The sequence below is a fragment of the Phlebotomus papatasi genome, chromosome 3, assembly GCF_024763615.1.
Source record: "Phlebotomus papatasi isolate M1 chromosome 3, Ppap_2.1, whole genome shotgun sequence".
In the NCBI taxonomy this organism is placed as follows: Eukaryota; Metazoa; Arthropoda; class Insecta; order Diptera; family Psychodidae; genus Phlebotomus; species Phlebotomus papatasi.
Genome location: NC_077224.1, coordinates 86,647,343 through 86,672,873, shown reverse-complemented (window position 1 = coordinate 86,672,873; position 25,531 = coordinate 86,647,343). Strand labels below are relative to the sequence as shown.

Below are 25,531 nucleotides of genomic sequence, written 5' to 3'. Positions count from 1 at the left end.
TGTGGATGTTATTTTGAGGGATTTAGTTTAGTGTATAACTTATTCACGTCATCTTTTCTCGACATGCGTCGACAAACTCTAAATATTTAATAAGGCAAATGCTAGGAAGTTTTCTCGTCCCAGAAAATTGGGTTGTTGAAAATATTTGAATTTGAGTCGTATGTGTAATATATTCCACCGGCTTTATGAATATTCCTTCAGTGTCATGATGTGTACTTCTCTAGGTGAGATTTCGATGGTGGTTTTCACTTTGTTTAGTTGGATTTATTATGAGATATTTCCCTTTTAAGCGCCTCAAAAAGGACGGTTCCCCGTGATGAAGATACACATTAATTTCTCTCACCTGGAAAATATCTTGCATGAGCAATAATGCCCTGTTTCATAATGGTTAAAATCTCTCACACAACATTCTATTCATTTCACCTGAGATTGCGAAGGATTTTCCAACCTGATGGGTGGCACTTTCATTGAGAATCACTCTGTGTCAGGAAAATAGGAAGGGCATTGAAGGTGGTTGAAGGAAAGGGAGTAAGGGTTTTTTTTGAAGTTTCCGGCAAAAGGATGGCAAGAGGAAAATGAGACACGAGAAAGGTGCCAAAAACAAAGAAGTGATGAAAGAATAGAAGACCTCCTCGGGAAAATTGTGATAAAAAGCAACGCGAAAGAGTTTCTGTGGGGACGGGGAGGATGAGTTTTCCAGTCATGGAGCTCACCAAAACGTCAACCCTCAATTTGAACCCCTTCCGGTGGTAACACATGTACAACGACCGTGGCACAATGAAGTACCTCGAGTTGGGGTGTGAAACAATGAGCCAAAGAGAGGCGCTTAATGGCATCCTCTTGAAGATGGATGGAGGAGTATTTTGTAGAGCAATCCTTAGCCTTTTGTCCTTTCAACATCACATTAAGTGAAATTCGAGGGGCGAGTAAACTAAATCGAGTACACTCTCTAATTACCATTCACTATTTTCAAGAGAATATTTTCAAAAATTATTTATTTTTCTAAACTAAACCTAATTTTTTAAACTATAAAATTTTGGGCCTCATACCCTAGGGAGTTTTATTTTGACACCAATGTCAATCTGACGTTTTATAAAAAAATACGTCGGGTTCGTTGAGCAAGAGACCAAACGGTTAAGGCTACCAACTTCGGGTTTTTGGTTGTGATACTCAATACTGTCCTAAAGAGATCTGAAGGGATTTGAGGGTAGGTTCAGTGAGAGAAATCCGAAAAAGTTAAAGTAACATTCCAGAAATGTTTATTTTACCCTACAGTATTGATCCGAAATCGTTGTAAATATTATGCTTTTTAGGTGTATTAAGGGTTAAAATTACCCTTTTTCATTTTAATTTTATCTTTAAAAAGTTGTAAAATTAATATTAAAAAATGTTGTTTATTTTAACACATAAAAAGTGTTAAAGTTATGAGGAAGAAAAGTTAATAGCACCCCCGTTTTTTCTCAGTGTATGTTTAGAATTCTATTTTATGTAATTTATAGTGATATTGCTTCTCAAATGAAAAATAAACTTAACAATTTATGTAAAACTCAAACTTTTTTCTTATTAAAGAACAAATTTCGTTAGTAATGCCCCCTGCATACCTCTTAGATCGGTAAAATTTCATTAAATCAAAATTCGTGTCCCTTTCTTTCTCGAAAGATTTGCATAAATATATCGCACTCTTTCGGACTCAAAATTTGACTAAACTGAATTTGATTTAGTGTGATGTTCAAAAGAAGAAGAGTGCGGAAGAGTAGGATAGACATATGAAAATCTTTTAAGAAAGAAAGGAATGTTAATTTTGACTTTATGCAATTTTTCTGATCTAAAAAGTGTGCCGAAGTCATAAAGATTCAAATTCACTCTGTAATGGCTCGGAATATCTTTTAGATTAGGAAAATTTCATTAAGCTAAAGTTCGAATCATTGTCTTTCTCACATGCTTTGCATATGTTTATCTCGTTCTGTCGCACTCTTCTTCTTTTAAACATCACAACAAAATCAATTTAGCTTCATCGAATTTGAAGTGCGAGAGAATGACGTAGACATATGTAAGACGTGTGAGAAGGAAAGGATTCGAATTTTGGTTTCATGAAATTTTTGTGAAGTAAAAGGTGTACCATAGCCATACAAAATCGATTTTGTTCAGTTGAAATTGAATTGAATTGACCGGTATTGGTAGGTTTAGTGTTGAATTTTCGAAAAGGTAATATTTAGTATTAAATGCTTCTGTTTTATGGGATGTTGCAGTCACTTGACTAGGTAATTTAATCTAAAAGGTCGTACCTGATAGCTCCAGCATATCTTTTAGATCAGGAAAATTTCATCAAATCAAAATTCAAATTCTATTTTTTCTCACACGTTTAGAATACGTCTTTCCCACTCTTTCGCACTGAAACATTATTTTTGTATTTCACCTTCATCAGTTGCTAGTTAAATAAACTAAATTGATTTATTCACTGACTAAATTCATTTTTTTCTGACCAAAATCGTACTATTTATTTACTAGCCAAAATTCATTTTTCAATGATCGAAATCGATAACGACTAATTTGGATATTTTTACTCTCCAAATACGATTTCATTATTGATTAAATTGATGTTTTAACTGACCGAAATTACACAGTTCTACTGACTAATATTTTTACTTAATAGATACTCCCGCTGTTCCGAAAAAGTCGTATATTTTTGGTTTTTATAAAAAAAAAAACTTAGAAGCGTACGTCTTTTTTGTTGGAACAAAGGAAGTATTACAAGGATTTCCGGTTTGACAGAAAACGAACTGAAAGAATTTGATATGAATTGCATACTATTGGGGATCATTTTTAAAACAATTTTTGAAATGCCCTTAAATGCAAATATTTTTCACACGGTAAATTTGAAATAATTTTCTTATGAACCTTTGGCTCTGAAAAAAGGCTAAAAAATGTGCGCCGAAAATATCTTGCATACATCACGGCGTATCCATAACTTATCCCAAAGATATCTCCTGCAGATATGCAATTTTACTGGGTCACTGGAGTTAATTCGGATTTTTTTTCGGTCCCGAAAAATTCTTTCAAAGCGGAACTCCCTGTACTTATTTTTATTTAGTTAACATTCTGACCAAAACATTGACTAGAAGTGTTTTTCCCAATTAAAAGTCTATATATGTCGAAAAGTCAAAGTTCTAAGACGTCAAAAGTCCGAATGGCTCGAAACCCCAGTGAGCCTAAGTCCCATTAGAACTAAAACTTAGTTGGAAACTTCTTAATACGAAAGTTACAGATCATACAATGAATATTTATATGCTATTTACCAGACCTTCGGGATCTACGAACCAAACGGTGAAAGATATCGATTTAGAGTTTTCATGTGATACTTCTCTATAACCGGTCAGTGAAATTCTCTAACTTTGTCCTTCAACCTTATCCATTTAAGATCGTCTTAAGGACTACTAACGAGAAGTTTACTTTGCCCCTATCCTACAACTGTCTTTTTCGAGTCTGCTGAAACGGATATTTTGTCATTTGACCTTAAATCAAGTCCTTTGTTTTTTTTAAGATTAAGCTTAAAAACATTTCTCATTTACAAAATGTATATGAAAGTCACATAAAATTTAACATAATTTCTAAGAAAAATCGTTTAAGGTAACTGTACAAAATTTCGGCAAGCTTGCAATTTCGGACACTGCATTTGATCCTTAAAATTTTAGATTTGTTTTAAGCTTTGCTAATCTCTATTTTATAGGTTATACAATGCGCAAAAACTAAATAGTGCCACCTATTTTCTTTATAGATTATAGATTATAGATGTTAAAAACACTTTGTAAGAATTTCGGGATGGCAAGTAACTACGAGAATTAGAGTGTCCGAAAAATTACACCAATATTTCTGTCAATCGATATAAAATGTACTAAAAATATTTGTAGAGAAAAAAAGACGATAAACTATCCACAACGTTCCAAACAACATGCCTGATAAAGAAGTAACAACAAATTTCAATTTTTATTAAAAATATTAAGGGAAAGTACGCTACCTTCGAACGAATTTAATTTCGGACTACTGATTTTTTTCTATATTCTTTATGGATTTGAACCATGGCTCTTTTCAGGAAATTTGAGGCATTTGACTAGCTAATAAAACAATCCATTAATTAAAAAAAAAAACATATTAAAAAAATGAGTTTCTCGATGTTCAAGTCGTCCGAAAATAGCGTGCGTCCCCCTCTAGTGGTGGTAATAATTAAACACTCAATTATGTATATTCAGCAAAGTTGATAAAATATGTCTAAGTATTTTTCCTCGACAAGATTTCTCAAAAGGACTTTAATCTGTTAGGTCCTTGACACACTTACGACTTAAGCCGAGAGCCGGCTTAGTGGAAAATGATACAAATGCGGTTTAACCATTATTTCAAATACTATTACTCTAAGCCATCTCTAAGCTAATCCTCAAGTCTGTCAAGGCCCTTACACTATTTACAATTCAATTTAAGCGCACATTCTTTCCCTAATTAATTAAGTAATAAGGTCATAGGTCATGTATCTGTTATTATGTTATCTCAGTCTCTGGAAGAATCTCTTCGAATTAAGTCAATCAAAATATGATAATTTTGATTTATCCTCAATTATTGTGGCTAAGTTTCTGCTTTAATTTAAACTTTGCATAGGAAGTCACCTACCCCTCGGCAATACTGCAATAATGATGAGTACGATATTGCTTCAGGAAGTACATAAACTCTTTCTCATGTTGCAGTTCTTCCATCCCCTTGAGCGGTTTGGATAATGCGTCTGGAACTCTTTCACTGCATCCCCATTAACAAAAGGGTTGAATGATATCCCATCACGTGGAATGGGAAAGAGTTTCCGTATTGGGAAATTCTTTCGATGTTCCCTGAAAAAATGTACACTCACCTGGTACGTCCGTCTTCTTCAGCAGACCTTTGCTGAGTGAAACTTGAAGAAAAAGTAAAGTATCCGATTTTTCGTGGGGTTTTCTTGAATATGTGTTTGTGTGATTCCTTTAAGAATTTTCTTGTGGTGGAGGAAAAGACTGTTTGAGGGTAACTCTGGCGCTTGCTTTCTCCAGGGGATGGTGTTCTCGCCCCTTTTTGTGTGAAAGAAAATTTTTGCGGGGGAGAAAGAGTGATATACTTTTCCTTTCTTAAGAAAAGAGGAGAATTCTTTCTCAAAAATCTTACAGAGTCATTTCTGTCGCTCCACCGTGAATTGTCACTTGGGAAAATGCGGGGAAATATTGGTCTTTCTTTTCACTTCTTCTCCAGAACGCATTTGGTAAAAAGTTGAGGTTGTGTGTGAAGAAATGCCATAAAATACACGCCACAAGTGCTTTTATTGCTCTAACTTAGAGATAGAGCAATATGCAATCCTTGAAGTTTTTGATAACTGAGGTACGGTAAGTGCAAGTGACTTTGTCCCCTGCTGGGGACTGGTCTTTACCGATACGATCTACCATGCCTGATCGATGAGAACCGTTCTTAAACATTAGCATTAAAGAAAAGCTTACGAACAGGAGGGAGTCAAAGTCAACCGAACTTAAGCGGTCTTCAGACTAGAGGTTTAGCCCAGTTCCCGAAGGTCTCAAAATTCTATATAGCAACCAATTTTATTGGTTTTTTGGAATCTAATAGAACATTTGTCCTTAATAATTCAATCCTGAGTAAAATTTTTCCAAGAAATCTTGACGGATAAGAAATTATAGCAGTTTAAGCCATATGGCTATGCCATAGGGCCTTGACAGACCTGAGGATTAGTCGAGAGACGGCTTAGCGTGATTATATTAGAAATAATGGTTAAACTGCATTTCCATCATTTTCCGCTAATTCGTCTCTCGGCTTAAGTCGTAAGTGTGTCTAGGGCATTAGGCCTGAAACCCGTATTACGATAACGTCTTATTTCAGCTCTCAATACTCCCTGAAATTTATATTTCACAAAATTTATCGAACATCAAGTTCAGACAAATGCAGGATGAACGGTAAGGGACAGTGTCTTCGGGTTTTAGTTAACCCTTACGAAATGTGATATATCCTACATTGCTATAAAATGGGTCCAACGATTTCTTCCATGTTTGTATTATATTGATTATCCCAGCAGATGTTAGTTCGGTATAATCTAGTAGTACCCCTGTTAAAAGATTTCAACGTTTCTTGGACTTCCAGTGTTCGTTTTTAATCGGTCCATTTGATGGTGGTGACTTTATCCTCCGGGGTTGACTTTCTCTTTAATTCTGGCACTTAAGGACGGTCTTTACTGATCGAACATTTTAGATCGGATAGGTAAAGACGATAAACACGATCGTTAACTGTTAGAATCATCAAAATGATTAGAAACATCAGGAGAAAAAATTATCCTCGGAGTGCAAGGTCATTCGCTTTTACGGTGTGGGTCCAAATACATTTAAGCTGATCTTCAAGAATATGTATTGTTCCTCTAAAATTTGATTGTCAAGGATCAGGCATAGGTAAGTTATACAAAGATTCTATAATCCTTGGTCCTAAACTCAAAGTGAATGATAGTTTAGGGTCGATCATTTTAACGCCAAATTTTAAGGGCTAAATATTGTCAAGGTTCAGCCTGAGGCTTTCAAGCTGAACCTAGATCAGGCTGATCAGAATGATCAATTTTAACGGCTTTGGCTTCACGTTCAGTGCATCCTACAAAGGACGATTTCACTACACCCTTATGGATCACTTTCCTTCGATCTAATGTAAGGAAGGCTCCCTCTCTCCTACGTTTAACGCTTTGGCAGACTTGAGGATTAGCCGAGAGACGGCTTAGCGTAATTATATTAGAAATAATGGTTAAACTACATTTTCATCATTTTCCACTAAGTCGTCTCTCGGCTTAAGTCGTAAGTGTGTCTAGGGCACTACCTACGGTTAACTGTGACAGGAGATAACAACTTTTCGTTAGACGTCCGGTTATGAGACTCAAATACGAAACGGTCCAGCCTTCGAGGATCGATTATATGGATCAAGGGGCACGTTCTTTAGTGAAACCATTACCATTATTGAGGTAACGCTAAGGACCAAATTGAGGAAGGCTCCGTTTTCCGAATTCAGTTAGGTGAAAAGTGGAAATTGGTTGTAAGGTTGATTGGAAGCAATTACCAAACTATATGTAGGCATTAGTAGGATGGTTACCTAATCCATATGTATTTAGAAAACCCGGTTTAATGAGTATTAAAATGTAGACCTTTTATTTTAAGGAGACTTAGTGATATAGTTTTGCGTGGACCGATGATGAGGTTAAGTCTTCTAGTAAAGACCAACTGTAAGACCGCTTTACCGGATTCGGTTAGGGAAAAACTGCATGTTGGTTGTAATCCCGGTAGAAATTAAAAACGTTATTATACAATTCAGTAATGATAACCTAATCCTTAAGGATTAGGGGAACTCAGCTAAAAAAGTACTTACAGGTTGATCTTATACTTGAGGAAGATTAAAGGATCGGAAGTTTTCCGTTCTGGACTAATGATGTGGAACAAGCGGTAAGTTTTTAAGTAAAACTGAACTAAAGAACCATTTTCCTGAATTCGGTTATTCAAAGCTGGTACTTGGTTGTAAGGCCGACAGACATCAAATACGTTACTATAGGATTCAGCAGGATGGTTATACTTACCTAATCTGTATGATTAGGACAACTCAGCTAAAGAAGTATTTAGAAGATTAAGTGATCTATTTTTTTAATGGATCGATGACGTGGAACAAGGTGCAAGTCTTTAAGTTACGCCGAACCGAAGGACCGCTTTACCGAATTCAGTTAGGCCGAAACTACCAATAGGTTGTAAGGCCGGTTGAAATCAAATACGTTACTATACCATTTAGCAGAATGGCTACCTAGTCCGTATGTATTAGGACAACTCAGTTTTAGAAGTATTTAAAGGTAAACCTTTTGCTTGAAGAATACTAATTGAACTAAAGGACTGTTTTGCCGAATTGAGTTGGATTGAAACTGGCAACTGGTGCTGTACGTAGTCCTTACGTATCAGGACAACTCAGTTTTAGAAGTATTTATATGTGGACAGGATAGACCTTTTGCTTGAAGAAGATTAAGTGATCTAGCTTTCTGTGAACCTATGTAAAGTCGAATTGAAGAACCGTTTTTCCGATCTCAGCTAGGTCGAAACTGGTAATTAGTTGTAACGTTGGTTAAACGGATTTATTGTAAGGGTTTTCGAATACCCAATTAAGACCGGTTTTTCGAATAGATAAATATAGGGTTTCGATCCAGAAATTCGTACCTTTCGGAAAGTTAAATATTTATTGATTAACCCATTCAGTCAATGTACCAGAAATACTTGAGATAGAATGTTCATATTTTGGGATTAGTTTCCTACAGATTAATATAGATGAATTTTTTGAAAAGAAATTTTTTTTATCAATTATGGGGGAGCAGGGAGCCCCTGTCAAACATACGTCTTAGCGGTCGCTGAATTTAAATTCTGTGCCTTGATTGATTACAAACTCTATTGATTTAGATAGTGTAACTATCCAATAAAACAAATTGGCAACTAGAATTCAAATCAGGAAAGAGGATGAAGGCCAATTTTAATAAATTCCATGGGATGTCGAATTTTCAGTGCGCCATTTTGAGCAAAAATTTTGCATGATCTTCCGCGAAGCAAGAAAACAATAACAAAATGTATTTTCATCTCTGTCGGACTATTTTTCCCAAGTAATTGAAGAACTAAAGTTACTAAAAATCAATTTCGGATAAAAGTTGTCCAGGAATAACTTATCTAAAATCACTCAATTTGCGTATGATGTATAATACCATGGTAAGGAATGGGTTAAGTTAAAGTAGTACAAATTGGACAGGGCTTTTCAATTTAATTTTCTTGATAAATTTAGTACTCAATTTTTATTTGTATATTTTTAATGCTTTAGTTTTATAATTTGGTTCCTTGTGCTTAAAAACAAATTTTGTACTGTATTTATTAAGAAAAAAGCCATGTCCAACTTGTACCGGCGAATTGTCCAACTTGTATCACTTTACCCTATTTATCCTTCTTTTATTACTTTACAAAACGATAACGCTTATCCAACTTGAAGCTACTAAAACTATTTTCCCGCCAATATGCGCCAATAAGAGTTAGAGCATTTTGCAAAGGCTCATTCACTTCGATACTCATTTGAGGGAAGAAGACGGTCTTAGCAGAAGGCGCGCAATCCCCACATTTTCCTCCCCCGGAAAAGTGTGTGTGTTTGTGTGAAGAGGGTGGGGGTGGTTGGCGAAAAAGAAAGGTCGGGTGGGCAAAAGAAGACGTTTAGAGGTTTGTGTGGAGGACGTAGCGGTGCACCAAAGAGGCAACCACCGACGACGATGTGGCTGAAAAATGTACTACTCTGGTGGTTGTTGTTAAGGCTCCGCCCTCATTTTGAGGTCTTTTTTGTAGGGTGGTTTGGGAAACGCGGGCCGATGGCATCCTTCGGATGTTACGATAATCAACATTACTGGCTCCACATTCCTAGTGCACACGACTCTTCCATCTCTCTTTTTTTCACCCCCAAAAATGCCTCGTCATCTCACTCTTTTGGGCAGGAACGGGGGGAGCCTTGGAGACAATATCCCTGGGTTTTCCACATTGGGTGGGATGGAAGAGAAATTCTGTGGAGGACGACAAGGAGTCCCACAACAACCGATCAACTTTTACACCAAAACCATCCCCTGACGCGCGCCACAACATTTGGCCACAACACATTGGTCGGAGGAGGTTGGGAGGAAGAGTTTTCTTGGAGAGGGATGTGGGTGGGAAGTTAGAGGAGAGGACTCTACTACTGGTGACGTTGATCGAAGCCAAAGAAAGAAAAGATGATGATGACTTAAGAGGGACTTTTTGGACTCACCACAAGATAGTCTTTCAATGAACAGCTCCACGATAGCATCTCCAGGAGCTATTATATATATTTTTTTTAAAACCACAAAACCATCATAACGGTCTGACCAGCTTTTCTTAGGACACATCCCTCTTCTGAGATTCTCATGGGAAAAAAAAATTAGCACCAAGAAGTGAGGACAAAAGTCTGGGCTGATTTTGTGGTTGTGTCCATGAGTCCAAATGTTAAGGCTCAAAGCCACAAAATTCTCCAGAACCAACACTGACTTGGGCGGAAATTTCAAGTGAAAGAAAATCTCAAGACTTCCAACATCTGTGATTGTTTTGTGTCTAAAGCCAAAGTGAGTGTTTTGTGGCATTATCCATTTAGTTTTTCCTCCAGTGCTTTCTTGTGGCAAACCCCATGAGGATTATGTGAACATCTTCCCCAAAAGTGTGCATGTGTGTTTGGACTTTTCCGGATATCCCAGAAATTATCCAACAAAATCCCTGGAATTTTTTTTGCTGATATCTTTTTGTTTGGTGGAATTTTTGGCGGGAAAAGTTTGCAAAAGTCATTAAAATGTTTATCATGCATCCTGTAAAACCACATCCTGATCGCAAGTCGCACTTTCACTCAAGCTGGGGTTGAATTGTGTAATCCATTGGCGGTGAAATTTATATCCAATGAAACTTTGCCAGAGTCGCATTTAACACTGGGATATTTAATAAGTTTTTCCTATTTTGTTTCGAATAAATTTACGGGAAATTTAGGGAAATGTTTCACGAAAATAATTTTCTTTATAATAACCGTTTTGTGGTTAACTAGGATTACTTCAACTTTAGAAATAAGACACCTACGGGGCCTACGGGTATAAAGGCCTCTACACATTGGGAGCAATTTTCGTCAAAAGTCGCATTTTTGACAGAATTTTGACGTTTCTACCTGCAACAGTGCGGACGATTTCCTCTAAAAGAGCAATTTTTGATGATAACTGCTAACAATATGTAGACACCCTAAGATTATATTTAAGGTTAAAATTGGTCTAGTTTCGCACATACCCTGCCTTCGAACATTTTATATTTTCCCCATTTTCCTTTAATGAATCCGACCAAACTTTTTCAGGAAATGTGTGACTTAAGACTTGCTATTAAAATGTATTGCTATTAGGTCAGATCCATTAAAGGAATATGGGAAAAATAAGAAGTGTTCGAAGCCAGGGTGTGTGCAAAGCCTGAAAGTCTTTCTCTACTTTAGTCGTTGCAGTAGGGGGAATTGGGGCACCCTTGAAAGTGAGGCACCTTTGAAATTGGGATTTTTCTCCTATGTTTAAGTGGAAGTGAGCCATATCATAATGTAATTTAGCTTCTCAATCTGTTTGTGCAACTAAATTATATCACGTTAAGGCTCAGCTTTATCAAAAAATAGGTGAAAAATCCCAATTTCAAAGGTGCCCCACTTCCCCCTAATCATAAATTCTTAAAAGCTGATTACATTCGGTCGTAGTCATCTTCAATGTGAAGGATTCGAGGACGACGTAAGGCAACCGTTGAAAATTAAGATACTCGTTGTAGGTCTTAAGCGGTCTTCAGACTAGAGATTTAGCCTAGTTTCCGAAGGTCTTAAAATATTAAATATTGAGCAATTTTTTGGTTTTTGAGTCCAATTAACTTTTTCCAAAAAATCGTGATTAAAAAGAAATGAGAGTAGTTAAGCCATATGGCTAAGCCTTAGGTCTGAAGCCCGTATTATACCGCTCTATTAGAAGACCGTTAATTTTTATATGTGCACCTGAGACTCCATAATTACTGCTAGGGTTATTTTCGCTTAGACATTCAATAATATAATCCATTCTGTGTTTTTTTTAATCTTTTATACAAATTTTTATAAACCATAAACTTTCTCTTAAATACGGATCGAAGGACCAACGTTAGTCGAGGCTATTTTAGAAACTTTGGCAACGATTTAAAATCAATTGACTATTTCTTATTGAAATAAAAAAAATCGGCCTTAATCTTTAAGAAAAATATTGGAGGTTGCAAGGATCTTTCCATGATGGTCATGCATTTTAAAATACGTTGAGATTAGTAGGGGAATGTGGAGTACCTTTAAATTGAAGTACCTCTGCGGTAGGCTTTTTTCTAATTTTTAAAGGAACTGGACGTTACCTTGACATGATTTAGCACGACCAGCCAATTGTGAAGTCATATTGCGTTATGAAAAGCCCCAATTCTTTTTAAAAATGAGAGTAAGTGCTCAATTTCAAAGATGTACCCAGGGGCCCATCAAGCCTAATAAAAAGTGAAGATATTTTTCACTTTTCCTTGCTAAAATTTTGCAGCTATTGCACCGCGATTTAAACAAATTTCCTCGTAGTTCTTGTATTATTTCGGCGAGCTTTATGAAATATGAATTTTTAGATAGCTTTTAATTCGCAATTTCGAACTATATCAGACTGATAAGTCAATTCTCTTTAGGAAAAAACTTGCCAATAGTCTTCAGTGCGTCTATTCAAAAACGTATGGAAAAATGAAATATCGAGAGGCCCCTGGGTGTACCCCATTTCCCCCTATACTTGTATTCATCGATAAACTCAATTAGAGATTTTAGAGACCCATGGTTGCTCAAACACGATATATCTCTTTTGAATAAATTATGCATTTAAAAATCAAAGGTATTTTTTTAAATTTTAGTAGAACAATTTTTTATGTTTTCCAAAGACCGTTAAGTACAAGTCTATAATCTAAAACAAACCTTTTTTATTGCTTTTTGTGCTTAAGGGGTTACATGGGTTTTAAAAACTGAAAAAGATTCATATTTTCTCAATTAGTTTTCAACACATTAAGATTTTTAATGCAAACTCTTATAGAAATACAAGATTTTATCAATGTTTTTTTTTTGATAATTTTATGTATTCAGCGATGGGACGTAATTTCTGGAGATCTTTAAAAACCAAAACACTGTTTCTGAAGACAACTTATGATAGCCTTATCAGTGGTCAAAAACCAAATACTTTCTGGAAAAGGATAGGCTAAATTCGTACTCGAACAAGAATGTTTTGAAAAATAAAATAAAATAAAATTAGGTAAAATTTTGAACAAAAAGGTGATGGCAATGCGTCCTAGTTTTGTGCAATGCTCGAACTCACGAGATAAAGCTCTCCCTGAAATATTTTTTTTTGCATGGTCTTCTGGTGCTTACTGGTTTACTAGAAATTGAATTGATTCAAAATCATAAAAGTATTTCAAAATCAAAAATTTGTAGAGAAATGATCAGTCTAGAATGTTCTGGCATGAGTAGGAAGCATACGGACAGATAAAAAATATAAACACGAGAAAAATTAGTCACTCACGGATATTTAACCGTTTCATTAGTGATTGCAAGACCTTTCCAAAAAATCCAAATTGAACCAAAGCGGTTGAAAAATGAACTTTTCAGACCGGTTCCACTTTGACCTTAAAAAATTCAAACGACTCCTACAATTTTCCTCATTTTCGAATATATTTTAGAGGCAGTCAAGGAGAATATTTCGTCCTTGGACACCTTTGAAAAATATTTCGATATCGAGTTTTCGAAGATCAAAGTTTAATCATTTTGGAGAGCTTATTTTTCAACCGATTTGTTTAAATTCGGATTTTTTTGAAAGATCTTGAAATTTTGAACCCGACTGTAATGGACTTAATCGGTAGTGAATCGATAAGATACCTGTAAATAATTTGCCTTTATCGAATTTACCTTTTTATTTGTCCGTATATTTGTTACTCATACTGAAGTATTTTAACACGTAACGTTTCTTAAGCTTTTTCTTATTTCGAAGTGTTTTTTTTAAAGTTCTCAATCAATTTAATCGGTAACAAATTAGTAGGGGAAAGTGGTTTGCCTTTGAAAGCGGCAGCCTTTGAATGTTTCAATTATTCTCTAATACCTCAAAGCAAAAATTCTATTTTGAGAATTATAGTTAATAGTATTAATACTAGTTAATACTAGTTCGATTAACAAAATAGAATTTTAAGCTTTGAAAAATATGAGAAAAGTATGGAAAATATGAGAGTATGCGAAGAGAAAATACACGGATAACTCTTTCTCGTGAGTTCGAGCACTCCGAAAAGCTGGGACGCTTTGCCATATCTTTTTTTAATTACAAGAACCACGTAACCCCTTAAGGGGTCATATCTCCGGTTTAAATAATTACATTTAAATCATCTATAATGGAAATAAAAACTTTGTATATGACCTTAAGCTTTCTAGGACAAGGCTACTTCGTAAAATACACACTAGAGGCGCTGTAATTACATAAAAGCGAAATATGAAATTTTGTTTTCTTGCAAACTTCAAAGTAGGATATCTCAAAACCCGATTTTTATTTTATTACTCTTTATTTTTTTATCAATTAGATAATTTTATTGGTTATAATTTATCTATACACAAAAAGAATGTTTTGTAAAATTATTCGTAAATGTTTGTTATTTCCACTGGAGATTTACGAAATATTTTTGAAGCGTATAATCCATTTATAAGTTAGAAAACTTTTGTACTTTTCCATAAACATTGTTCGTAAAATGAACTGAACACTTTACGAGCAGTTTTTTTTTAACAAAATACTCCGAAGAATGTTCGTAAAATTTTGTCATTTGTTCGTAAAGCTTTTCCATACATTTTTATGTGTGTTTACGAACATTTATGAACAAATTTTTGTAAAAACGCTCCTCAAATTATTATGTTACGAACTATGTTTCTAAAAATTTACAACCTTTTACGAACTTTTTTGTATCCAGTTGGAATTAACAAATATTTACGAAGAACTTTGCGAAATATTTTTTTTTGTTTATATGCTACTTTAACCTCAAACTGACAATGATACTTATCATTCCTACACTGAGAGAAATCCGAAAAAGTTAAAATAACATTTCGGAAATGTTTATTTTACCCTTCAGTATTGATCCGAAATCGGTGTATATATTATGCTTTTTAGGTGTATTAGGGGTTAAAGGTACCCTTCTTCATGTTAATTTTACCCTTCAAGAGGTGTAAAATTAACATTAAAAATGTTGATATATTTTTACACCTAAAAAGTTAAGTTAAGTTATAAGGAAAAAAGTTAATCGCACCCCCGTTTTTTTCTCGGTGTATTAATAGCATCTCTTTTTATTTTATTGTTTACCAAAGTTTTTCATTTATAATGATTCTTAAAATATGTCAAATTGGTCTCTGGTTTGTAAAATGGCAATTTTGAACTCTATAATAGGATGATTGAAGTGTTTCCCTGATTTTCCCAAAATAATTGTATCATGAGTTTAGAGAGAACTAAATTTTCATTATAATCGGGAAGGGTAGATATGACGGCCAAAATAGTGATGAATGTGGTGTTTTGAGTGATATTTTGTGCCTGCAGGTGTGCAAATCCGGTTTATTATTGTGTTTTGTAGCTCTCCCATGAAAATTCCCACCAAATTTCCCTGATTTTGAGGTGGAAACAGCCACGATACAGCTTCATTCCCTGTGATAATTCTCTCTGTGGACGAAAATCTGTTTAGAGAGAAAATTTTTAGATGATTTTTTTTCGCAGTAACTTGGCAAAATATAATAATTTTCCAGCAAATGTTTGCGCTTTTGCGCCTCGCATTTTCCCATCACATATTGCATATCGCACAGTTGCAATTGAGAGGGCATAATTATTTTTTGAATGAATTTTTAAAAGACGCAGAAAACTGAGAAATTGCAAATTAAAATTTAATGATGAACAAATCCAGTGATTGTTGAATAAGAGGACGTTCAGCCCAGAATAATTTTTTTTTGTTTCCAGAACTGAAGGTCCCAAAAGTTGCGTAGAGCACCAAAAGCTCTGAGAAGAAAAGAAATTTTTATTCTTGTCCGAACGTCCTACCATCTGACGATTACACGATTTGTTCTTTGGATGATTTTTAACTAATTTAAACATACAGAAAGTATTGAATAAAGTATTCCTTATCATAAATTCGTAGAAAATACTGTAATAATCTATATATTTAAAACAAAATAACGTGCAAGATATTACATATTCTGTTTATGTATGAGAAAGTGCCAATGCTTCATATGATCCTATAATTTTCGGTATCACTTATGCTCAAAACATATACCGTAAGACCGATTTCTAGTGTTTAAGAAAATCCAATGAATACAATAGGTATGATCCTTTTATATTCAAACATAAAGGACTGATTGCATTGTCAGAAAAATGATTTTCCAAGTATCACAAAAACATCTCTTAGGAAAATTGCATGTACTAGTTTTAAAAACCCATGATACCTCCTGCAAACAATTAAAACAAGTAGATAAGTGTTCTATCTAAATACTGATATGAAATTTTTTTTATCCGGGTGTAGAGTTTACGGTGAAAATAATGCGTACGAAGGTAGCCAAATTTTGTACGAAGCTGAGCAAACTAGGGCAGCTTTGTAAAAATTACCACTGAATTTTTATTTTCCTGTTTAGGAAAAGATACACAGTAAAAAAAAAAATAACACTATTGTAGTGTGTAATCTTTCACACCACTATTATAGTGTAAAATTTGGAAAAAGTGTTTAATTTAAAATTGTTTAATTTAAAGTTGAATTTGGAATTGTTGAATTTAAAAATTGTTGAATTTTTATGTGTAAATTCAAAAATTGTTGAATTCTGTTTATTGTTGAATTTTCTTTTCATTTCGAAGATTTTGATTTTTTTGCCTTTTTAAACATTTTTATTAGTTTTTCCTGTACTCGGGATCCCCTCTAATGCGAAATGATTACAACTGATGCTCGGATCTTCACGAAATAGTTATTATGCATATAAATATTTGAATTTCTATATGACTTTTGCCCAATGTAAAGCATCTCGACTGAAGTATAAGTCTTAATTGGAAATTCAACAATTTTTACACAACTTTTGTTTAAAAATTCAACAACTTTTGTTATAAATTCAACAAATTTGGTTGAAATACACAAGGCTTCACACTATAATAATGTTAAAAATTATGATCAAATTATAATAGTGTTAATTTTTGATCATGTAACAAAAAATACCATAACCTACGTGTGTTCAGTGCCTTTTTAAAATTTATTTTTAAAGTATCTAGGGTAAGGGCTCATAATTTTGGACAGGCTGCTGATAAGCATCGATATTCCAAGTTTGAAGTGCGATATTTTCAATACTAATTGACTTTTTTTGTTACTCTCTTTTCAGAAGGGTTGTTTAGAAACTTGGCAAGGGTTTATTGTCCTTGTTTTTACTAAAATTAGTTTTAATACGTTTAAAAATGAATTGATATGTAGAGGTGAATTTGGCTCTTATTCTGGACAACTTGTTTATTAATTTGGCCAACTTAGCTGTAAATTTGGACAGCTAATCCGCCTCAACAGGATGCCCATTGTTGTTCATTTCATGAACCAATCTTACCAAGTCCTCTTCCTGTTTATGTAAAGGGACCGTAGGATGTCACAAGAAGCCCGGAAACTTTCCATATCATTCATTAAAGTGAGTTGACTTCGGTACTCCAAGTACGTGCGGATTCGCTCATTCCCTGGCCTTTCCGGGAACTTTTCAAGGCATTTCTCGCTACATCTCTTTTATAGAGATGATGCTCCTTTGTTTCTCCAGGCATTCGTCCAACCTAGTCATCACAAAAACTAAAACTTCACGAAATTTCGTGAGAAAAATACCTGTCCAAAATAAGGAGTAGCACCGCACTGGTGAATGTCTTAGGAAATTTCCCATTTTCACACGAAAAATCTAATTCGCAAGGCAAATATCACTTCAGATCAAATGTACAAATCACCACTAACGTGAATCAACACAATTTTCAATGAATATTTAATAATATCAATATCACTGAAAAAAGCGAAGAAACATTGTTAGTACTTCATCATAGCTAAATAAGACTGATGTAAATAAGAAGTTCTGTCGTATTTCTCGTAAGCAATTGCTCACACTGAATTTTCAACAAAGCAATTTCAACTCAAATCATATTCAAAATTTAACGTATTTAGTGTTAAAATCTTCCAAAAAGAAGAAATATTTAGATAGAATTCGTTACTCATCAAATATTGGATTAAAAGTCCATAATTTTAATCAAATTATTTTTAGTGTCCAATTTTATCCTCAAAGTGTCCAAAATAAGAAACTGGACAAAATTATGAGCCTTTCCCCTATAGCGCAATTCCTCCTCGGACTTCAAATCTACTTTTTTTTAATGAATTTCCTGGAATGAAAGAATGATTATGCCGCTTCTACTGCAACTGTGCGATATATGCAATGAAAATTGCGGCAGTTGAGCGATTTATAATTGTTGGGATGACTCTTAATTTAAGCCAGAGTCTCGTGGTAAAATCATGCCCACAGTTTGAGTGTCACGTAAGTGATAGAAGTAGAGAGTGAATTTATTTGGAGAAAATTGAAGTAATTTCTCAAGTTTTCGCACTTGTTGATTTGTGGAATGGTTCTAAAAGGGGTTTTGCGTACAAGTTTTTTGGGGTGGATTTGGGGGAGGGTGAAGTTAAAAGAAATTGGCAGTGATTTACCCTTCGGAATCATTGATCTCTTTGGTGACTTTCGAGGCATTTCCTATAAGGATTTTTCTAACCATCATCCATGGTTGGGATTTTGATGAAGTCTGACGTGAATGTTCAATTGTAAATTTGGTGGAAGAAAATTTGTGTGACATCTTTTCTCGTAGGAGGAGGAAGCATTTCTTTGATCTTTCCCTCTTGACAGAATCACCATATAAAAAAATTCTCTGATTTTTATTTCTTTCCATACAGGGATTCCTGGATTCTCCAAGGACCAGAATATAGAGAGAGAGAAAAAAAGGAAGGGAATTGGGATGTGAAAAGTGATGTGGAGAATTTTTCTCACATACCAAAGGATGTCTCTATTAGAAAAGAGAAATAGGGATCATCTGGTGCAGGAAATAATGCACAGAGTTTAGGGGCCTCACGGCAAAAAAGAAATTCAAAAGGGGATTTGTGTGATATGGTGAAGAAATGTCTGGGAAATATTGTGGAGGATTCTGAGTTTAGAATTAAGTGAAGTGTGAGTGATAGTGTGTTCTGGAAACTGATCAAAAGATGCACCTCGCTTCTGAAGTGAGTTCTACAACGAATTCAGTGCCTCTGGAGGGCTCTGAAATGCAAATGAATAGCACGAATGGAAGTAGTGGAGGAGCAGGAAGTGCTGGAAATAGTGCTACTGCCAGCAATCCCTCAATGACTGCCCTCACGGCGGAAAATCTCGCCGAACGGACTCTTGAGGGTCTCATGGCTGAACATCCGGGAGAACTCGTGAGAACGGGATGTCCCCATGTGGTGAGTGATTTTCTATTAGGTTTTAATTAAATATATTTTCACGACTTCCACAAGGGGCGATTCATAAGGAATAAGAGTGGTTCGAGTTCCCGGTCCCTCGAAAAATACATGGGTTCTTCGGGTTCCTTGAAAAATGTATGGGTCCCCGAGGGTTCCCTGTAAAATGTATAAGATTCCAGGGTTCCCCGAGAATTCCTTGAAACCTGTATGGATACCTAAGGTTTCTTGTGGGTTCCCTAAGAAAACGAATGGGTTCCCCGAGTTCCCCATGGGATCCCCGGGTTCCCAGAAAAAGTACATGGGCTCCCCGAGAGTTCCCTGAAAAATGTATGGGTACTCAAGGTTCCTCGTGGGTTCCCTAATAAAATGAATGAGTTCCTCATTTGTTATCAGGGTTCCTTAAAAAATTATATGGGTTCCTCGTGAGTGACCTGAAAAATTCATAGGTTTCCCATGAGTTCTCTAAAAATGTATGGGTTCTCAGGGTTTCCTAAAAAAACATATAGGTTCCCCGAGAATTCCTTGAAAACTGTATGGGTGCCCAAGGTTCCTCGTAGGTTCCCTAACAAATTGAATGGGTTCCCCGAGTTCCCCAATGAGTTCCCTAGATTTGCTGAAAACATACCTGGATTCCCCGGGTTCCCTGAATAAATCACGAGTTGAAAAGTTCCCCGAGTTTCCTGAAAAATGTATATGTAGGATCTCAGGGTACCTGAGAGTTCCCTGAAAAATATATTAGTTCCCGTTCCCATGGTTCCTCGAAAGAATATTTGGATTCCTCGAGAACACCATGAAAAATGTTTGGGTTCCCCAGGTTTCTCGTGGGTTCCCTAGCAAAATAAATAGGTTTCCCGAGTTCCCCATAGGTTCCCTGAAAAAATACATAGGTTTCCCGGATTTTTTGAAAAATGTATAAGTCCTCCGGGTTCCCTGAAAAACTATATGAGTTTCACTAGTGTTCTAAATGTACTAAAACCAAATGATTTTTTTCTCTTTTAATTTTTAATTGGAATTAGGATAGTACCTCAATTGAAATAAAATTTCAAATTTGCCAGAAATTAGTCAACTAAAGATTTTGGTGTGTGTCTCTACTCAGTTTTTCACGCAATATTTTGTACTAAAATTTGTCAAGTGCTGTGATCTGTCAAATAAAAATCTAAACTTTTAGCACAAAATAATGCTATAACCTTACTTTTCATATATTTTTTTAGTACTATCGTGCATATTTTATTAATTGTCAAAAAATTGTTAAAAATTAAGTTCACAGATTGTTGTGAAAATTTTTAAGGTAAATTTCCACATACTTGACGTTTGTTTAGTACATTGTGGAATTTAGCCCCTCCCCTTGTTCTAAAACTTTATAAAATTTTTGTGAAAGTGGTTGAACAGACTTCTGTTCGCTTGGTAGCGTAATCCCACGAGATTTTGTGTTTGAAAAAATTCCTACCTCCACCCAAGCTTGAACTGGAGGCTTTTTGCTATCTAGGCGAATGCTCTACCAACAGAGCAATGGGGGCGCTCTGGCTCTGATCGTCTTTGCCACTGATCTCAACCAATTGTCATGCGCACTTCAACTCGTTTTCGACTCACTACGAACCTTGAGAACGGTATTATGCGTACAATTGAACCAGCAGCCCATGTTTTCCATGGAGAATTCATTTATTTTAATTTATAAATTTTCTTCTAAAGATTAGAAAATGTCGATAATTGTATTTTATCATTCTAAATTGCCTATTTTACAAAATTCCCTGTCTTCCCTGTACTTCCTGATATCCCCTCTGAATGAGGCTTAGCTAATTTTAGCATACGCACTAATTGAGTTGAATGGTCTATTGGGCAGGTTTGCACGGTGTTACCCCAGCACTGGAGATCAAATAAAACCTTGCCGGTGGCATTCAAAGTGGTGGCACTCGGTGAGGTCGGTGATGGTACTTTGGTCACCGTGATGGCGGGAAACGATGAGAACTACTGCGGCGAATTGCGAAATAGTACGGCCGTGATGAAGAATCAAGTGGCTAAATTCAACGATTTGCGGTTTGTAGGTCGAAGCGGAAGAGGTAAGAGTATGTCACTTTTTATCCAAAATAACTCTATCATTGTCTTATTTGCTCAAGCACTGTTGATTTTTGCCACTCTGAATCCCTCTCAATTGGAGGCCCAATTAGTGCTTCTTTTTATTTCAATGCAAACGATAAAAACGGAAAATTAGCGATAAATCATTCGGAAAAAGTTCAAAGTCAGATAAAAGCGGAAAATCTATTGAAGGGTGTCTAATTTTTGTGTCCCTATTTAAAGTCCTTTTTTAATCTCTTTGCTGGTCTTTTGGAAACAGCTCATTGAGGGTTCTACTGGCACATTTTACAATTTTCACATAACTTTTCTTATGATAAGCATTTGCAGAATTTCAGACCAATAAAATTAGTCTAATTTCACTAAATGAATTAGTACTACATATTTGTACTAATTGCATTTGTAGAGAAAATTAAATTAAGTATCTGAATGGAAAATTTTCTGAAAGTAAAAATATTCAAAGAAAACATATTTGGAATTCTATAATTTTTTTCTTCTGTTTCAAATCTAGCACATGTCTGTTCTAAACCTGCGATGACTGTATCCCAAAAAATTACTCTTTTAGAATGAGAATTTTCCGATTAAAATACAACTATTTGCTTATAGTTTAATATAATTTGAAATTCGACCATTTTACATGCTGTCATGTTTAGTACACGGCTGTACTAAACTAATTTGTCGGATAAAATTGCTTTCAAAGTACTCTAGATTTTTTTAAAGGATAAATGGTTGGCGTATATAAAACAATTTAGTACTTCTTTGACTATATTTTCGGTTGTACCAAAATATATTACGCTGCAGTTTTTTATCTAAATTTTTTTCCATGTATAAGAACAAGTCACTAATATAGGATGCCTTTTGAAGATACCTATAAATTTCAAAAATCGGTTGTACTAAATCATCTTATGATAGAAATTTCATCAAATAGCGGAATTTATTTTGCAAATTTATTTCATCTTTTATATTAACCTATTGAAGGGGAGCATTGGTATTTCTCTAAACTTAAAACAGAAATGTACTAAATAATCTTTTAATAAAAAATTGCGATTATTAAATAAAACTTCCAGAACATGTTTCTTCCTGTATTTGAAAATCGATACAGGAAAAATAGTATGTTACTTTAGGCTTATATGATTAATGTACTAAATTGATCTTTGCTGAAAATCTGCTATTTTGGTAACGATTCATAGAAAATCAAGAAAATTCGATTCCTTCAGTATTTTCGAATTGAAACATATAAAAACTGGTATAGTACTATAGGGTTAAAGTATGTACTAAATCCACTCGTAGCATAATTTTCACATATAGAATCAAATATTGGAAAAATAAAAAAATAATGTATTCATTCTTGTTGAGAATTAAGTCAAAAAAATAGTATGGTACAAAAAGCTTAGGGGAAGTGCCAATGCTTTGCATGGTCCCAAGCTTCATAATATTTAAATTTTCCTATGTTACTGAATTAATGTGACTCCGCAATATATTTTAAAAACAGGACACTTTCCCTTGTGCAAGCATTTTTCCCTAGTTGTACACAATACGATCTTTTTAATTACATTAATTATTTTTAATTACAGTTTACTCGATAGAGTAAACTAATTATTTAATTAGAAACTAGCAATTATATTAAAATAGGTATTGTACTAAAAATTTTAAACGTTTTTATACTAAATGAGCTTGTTATAGGAACTTACAATATTTCTCAAAACTGAGGCTATTTCAGTGAAAAATAAAAAGGGAAAATCTCTCTTCTGAACATTTTTTTAGTACATGATTACTTTCATGCAATTGGTTCCTCTCAAGACCGTTTTCCTTAGTTCACGTCGTGTTCTAAACTCACCAAATAGTCGTGTCAGGAACAAGCAGTGACAAAAGCCGATAACGCAAAAGCACATGAGAACAGTCATGTACTAAAAAATGTTCCGGAGGCAAATATCTCTTTTTTGTTTTTATTAGAACAGTACCATAAAACTAGTTAAAGCTACATTTATTTCTGTGCTAATATTTCGCTTTTAATGCAAAATGGATCAAAATTATACATTACTGGTTACGTGTACTAAATTTCGAGTATGTTCTAAAAATGTAGAAGTACTTGATTAAAAAAAAGAGAATGGAAGTAATAGTAAAGTATTATTCCATTGAAATAATGAAGATGAATTTCAATTTTTATTTTTATGAGTCCGATATACCTTAGACTAAGAAAATTTCATGAAATCAAAATTCACATACCTTTACTCAAGCCTTTACTTCACACACGCTTTGCATATGTCTTTCTTATTCTTTCGCACTCCGAAATCAATTGAGTTAAATTGAAATTGGAGTGATGTTTAGTTGAAGAAGAAGAGTGCGAAAGAATAAGATAGACATATTTAAAACGCGTGAAAAAGATTCGAATTTCGACTGTTAGAAGTTTTCCTGATCTAAAAGGTGTCGCGCAGCCATTAAATTTAATGACTCCGGCACATCTTTTAGATCAGGAAAATTTCATTAAATCGAAATTCACATCTCTTTCTTTCTCAAAGATTTTGAATATATCTCTCTCAGTTTATCACACCTCAAATTAGATTGAACAAAATTGAACTTAGTGTGATGTTTAAAAGCAGAAGAAGAGTACAAAAAACTGAGAGAGACTTGTAGAAAAGCATTGGCAAAGAAGGAGACGTGAATTTTGATTTCTTGAAATTTTCCCGATCTAAAAGGTATGCTGAAGTCATAAAGTGTCACTTTCGTATATTATGAGCGAAGTTGTCTTGGAGAAGAAATAAATTGTTTGTGGATAAAATTAAGAATCTCCGAATTTTGTCTCTTCTAAATTCACTTCAAGGGTCCTGTTGCAGATTTTTTTTCAGATGTCTTCCAAAGGTGATAAGGAAGAAGGTTCAGAGATCACAGAAGTAGAGAGTAGGAAAAAGTGACGGTTGAGATTTTTCCGCGTGAATTTCCCATTCCCTTGTCAATTCTCTGGTTGAGATACAGAAAAAAAGGGGAATAAAGAATCCGTATCACCCTCATTTTCGGGGAGTATAGCTTCACTAAGACGTTCGTGGAAATTGAATTTAATTAGAGATAAGCTTCGTGTTCTCAAATTTACAATTTCCCAATGCGAAGCCGCATTTTTTTTGGGAGATCAAATATTGGTGAGTGTTTTTCCCTCGAGATTTCCATGAGGGTTCATTGTTTATTGAGATGAGCAGTAAAAGATGAACATTAAGAGGCAAATATCCTCCTTGCCATTTTCCAGGGAGAGAGGGCTTTTGGTGGGTTTCCAGGGAAAGAGAGTGGGATGTATTTCATCAATTGATGAAGCTATTTTTCATCTTTTTTTCTTTCCTCTGAAACTTGGGCGATGTGGAAAATCCATTTTCCACCCTAAACCTAATCATCATCGTCATTATGTACATTTTTTTCCTTTGGTGATTGTTGTTTTCTTCTTGTGGATTTCCTTCTGTTTTTCCAACCATTTACGGGGAAAGAGTCTTAAATTTATTGCATCTGGAATTAAGGTGAGGAAAAATTGGCGCTAAAGTGAAATTAGTTGCTTTGACGGGGAGGTTTTTTTTCCTACTTTCTGTCTCTTAAAGGGAATGAGGGGAAAAACAAGGAGACATAATTTTCCGACTTGTTCTTTTTTCCAACATCCCCCGCAGAGTTTGCATCTCTTTTTCTTTTCAAGTTGATGTAAATTATTAAAAACACCTATTTCTACCGTTTTTTTTTCGAGTGCTAAGGGAAAGTCTGGGTTGAATTATAATTACGACCCTCCACTTAAATTTCCATCACAGGCTCAGGGATGCTAGAAGGTGAATTTTGAAGATGAAGTGGGTGGGAAAAAATGTGGCCACTATGGACTGGCAATGAAGAAGTGAATAATGAACAGAGAAATTCTTACCTTACTTTCTTTCCTGTGTTACCTTTGAAACGGAACCGGATACTTTTTTTTTGCTCCTTTGCCAATGTTCTCATTTTACTTTTAACGTCGGTGGTGCTCGTGAGGGGTTGGCTTCCACAGGGGCCAGAGGAAATGAGAATCAGGAGGAAGAAAAAAAATGAACTTACTTGGTATTCCTTTGAGGGATGTATCAAAAATACAACCAAGACAATTTTATTTATTTATAAAGTGAATAAATGGATGATGATGATCTCATTTTTAATACAACACCCATGACGAAAAATTATTCAACTTCACTTCTGCCAATTTTTCTTTTGTCAACAACTTGGGAGGGAGGTAGTCTAATGGATTTTGAATTGGGATTTTGAGTCTTACAAGTCGGACAAGGCGACGTTCTTAATTGGAGATGGGGAATGCACAATTCAAATACATTCTTTTTTTT

The 25,531-nt window shown here is 34.7% G+C and overlaps 1 protein-coding gene across 3 annotated transcripts in view; it reads left to right on the top strand.

The window, feature by feature from the left end:
- The window catches only part of LOC129806188 (runt-related transcription factor 1), an 89,156-nt gene that overhangs the window by 16,090 nt on the left and 47,535 nt on the right, over nt 1-25,531 (top strand). The window contains exons 1-3 of one of the 3 annotated variants that reach the window (XM_055854590.1): nt 9,701-10,177; nt 18,591-19,133; nt 20,974-21,190. In XM_055854590.1, the coding sequence (XP_055710565.1) occupies nt 18,897-19,133; nt 20,974-21,190 (454 nt within the window). In that variant the 5' untranslated portion in view covers nt 9,701-10,177; nt 18,591-18,896. Of the gene's footprint in view, nt 1-9,700; nt 10,178-18,590; nt 19,134-20,973; nt 21,197-25,531 lie in introns of those variants that run through there. The other 2 variants (XM_055854588.1, XM_055854589.1) reach the window with 2 other exon arrangements.